Genomic DNA, 1,914 nt, shown 5'->3' on the forward strand with positions numbered 1-1,914 from the left:
GATGGCCCAAAATAAAGAAAAGATCCAAAATGTTGAAAAAGGGCCGTGCAACGCACGGGCTATAACACTAGTTTATAATAGTAAACATGAAAGCGTAAACGGCATATGCCAGGGCCAGTCCCGAATGCAGCCAAATGAAAAACAATCGTAGGGGCTCCAAATTTTGTTTCGTATTTGACCCCAATATTCTCATGACCGGCTAATGATATCGCCACTTCTCATGTACATCACCACACAACATGTAATAGGTTCGATGAAACTGAAAATATCCTCCTCTAACCAGTAATCTAATCACTTTCTTATAACCACCGTAATTTATCAAATTAGTTTCGATATATTAGTACTTAATCAAATTCATTTTTCAATGTCATATATTACAATTAGTGTGTCCTAATGAGGTTGGTATAATACTTTTGAAATCAAAAACATAATTATGTTCTCATGTGGATATAAATAAAACTTCTAATAATAAACATACAATAATAATAATAAAAAAACCTTTTATTATCATAAAAACATATCTTAGCAAAATCACATATTCTAAACATGTCTTTGCATTATTTGAGATTTTTTTGTTTAAAAAAAAAAAAAAACAGACTTAACGGCAAGGATGACGACATTGACATTGAAAAGGTCCTCCCGGGGTTGAAGGTGCGCAAATAAATTTTCCTTTTGGATTTTTTTTCAAACACAGAGATTCACACTCTTTCTGAAGACAACGGTCTTTGTTTACAACGCTCCAACACCAATCTTGGCTTTTTTGCTCCACATTTCCAACCACACCTGTTATGGTAAAATGCGTTGACAATATAAAGTTTAGTTTATGCATTGAAAATGAGAAAGTAATCTTTAACAAAAAAAAATGAGAAAGTAATATTTTATCTTTCTATTGTGAAGATAGATGTTTAAAGACATTTACATATATATATATATATATATATATATATATATATATATATATGAGTATATTTTTTTATATCATCCATTAATTATTTTTTTAAAAAAAATTTGTAACTAAAACCAATTACTATATTAAAATAATTTGTATGTACCATATAAATTTACATGTAAATTTATATAGCACCCATACTTTTAAAACAATATATGCAGCTTGAAACATTTATCTATGCAACACAAATGGAAAAGAATTATTGACGACAAAAAAAGCAATAGAAAGATGTTTAATCAATTGCTATCACAATAATTTTCAAAATATATTAAGACCATTTGAATTTAAAAACTAAGGAATTATTCAAGATGTGAAGAAATTTCAAAGTATCTTTGGGGTTATAATTTCTTAGGTCTAGTACAAAAATTTTGAACTTATTTTTTTAGTTAGATCTGATATGGATTTAACAAAAAGAGCAGAACTCGATATTGTCAAATTCTAAAATAAAGAATATTTGGTACAAATTTATATAACATAGTTATTGATATTTTAAAGAATTAATATAGTATTCCAAACTTGTTTCTTTGGAAAAAAAGATATATGTAATAAATTAAGACAATACAAACCTAGACAACAATTGTGAAGACAATAAGAATGGTAAACGAGAGTTGACAGGATTTGCTCATCCTAGATGATAGAAAATGAATTGATAGTGCTTTGAAAGTTATAAAAAAACAATTTTAGTTATATATATATATATATATATATATATATATATATAATAAATTATAGGTATCTCACATTCAAACACATATATCTATTTTAAGATATGTACCATTTTATACTCCGAATTAAAAGATCTACTTTGACTCGGATTCATGTATTATTGCTTATAGAATACGTAAAAGCGTTAAACTCTTATTTATTTATTTTAACTAAAAGGTTATAAGCCAAGAAGCTCGATCCATGCATCTTTTCATGTCATAATACATAACACGCGATATTATTCATCATCGACAAGTTGA

General features: G+C 27.0%; 1 protein-coding gene across 1 annotated transcript; it reads right to left on the minus strand.

The window, feature by feature from the left end:
- Positions 1-466: 466 nt before the first annotated feature.
- LOC9298303 (putative defensin-like protein 148) lies at positions 467-1,606 on the minus strand. The gene is given in 2 exon segments (XM_002862181.2): positions 467-783; positions 1,512-1,606. Coding segments are annotated over 2 exon segments (249 nt in total). The 5' UTR covers positions 1,576-1,606; the 3' UTR covers positions 467-598.
- Between the last annotated feature and the right edge of the window lie 308 nt (positions 1,607-1,914).

This window comes from Arabidopsis lyrata (genome assembly GCF_000004255.2).
Source record: "Arabidopsis lyrata subsp. lyrata unplaced genomic scaffold ARALYscaffold_877, whole genome shotgun sequence".
NCBI lineage: Eukaryota > Viridiplantae > Streptophyta > Magnoliopsida > Brassicales > Brassicaceae > Arabidopsis > Arabidopsis lyrata.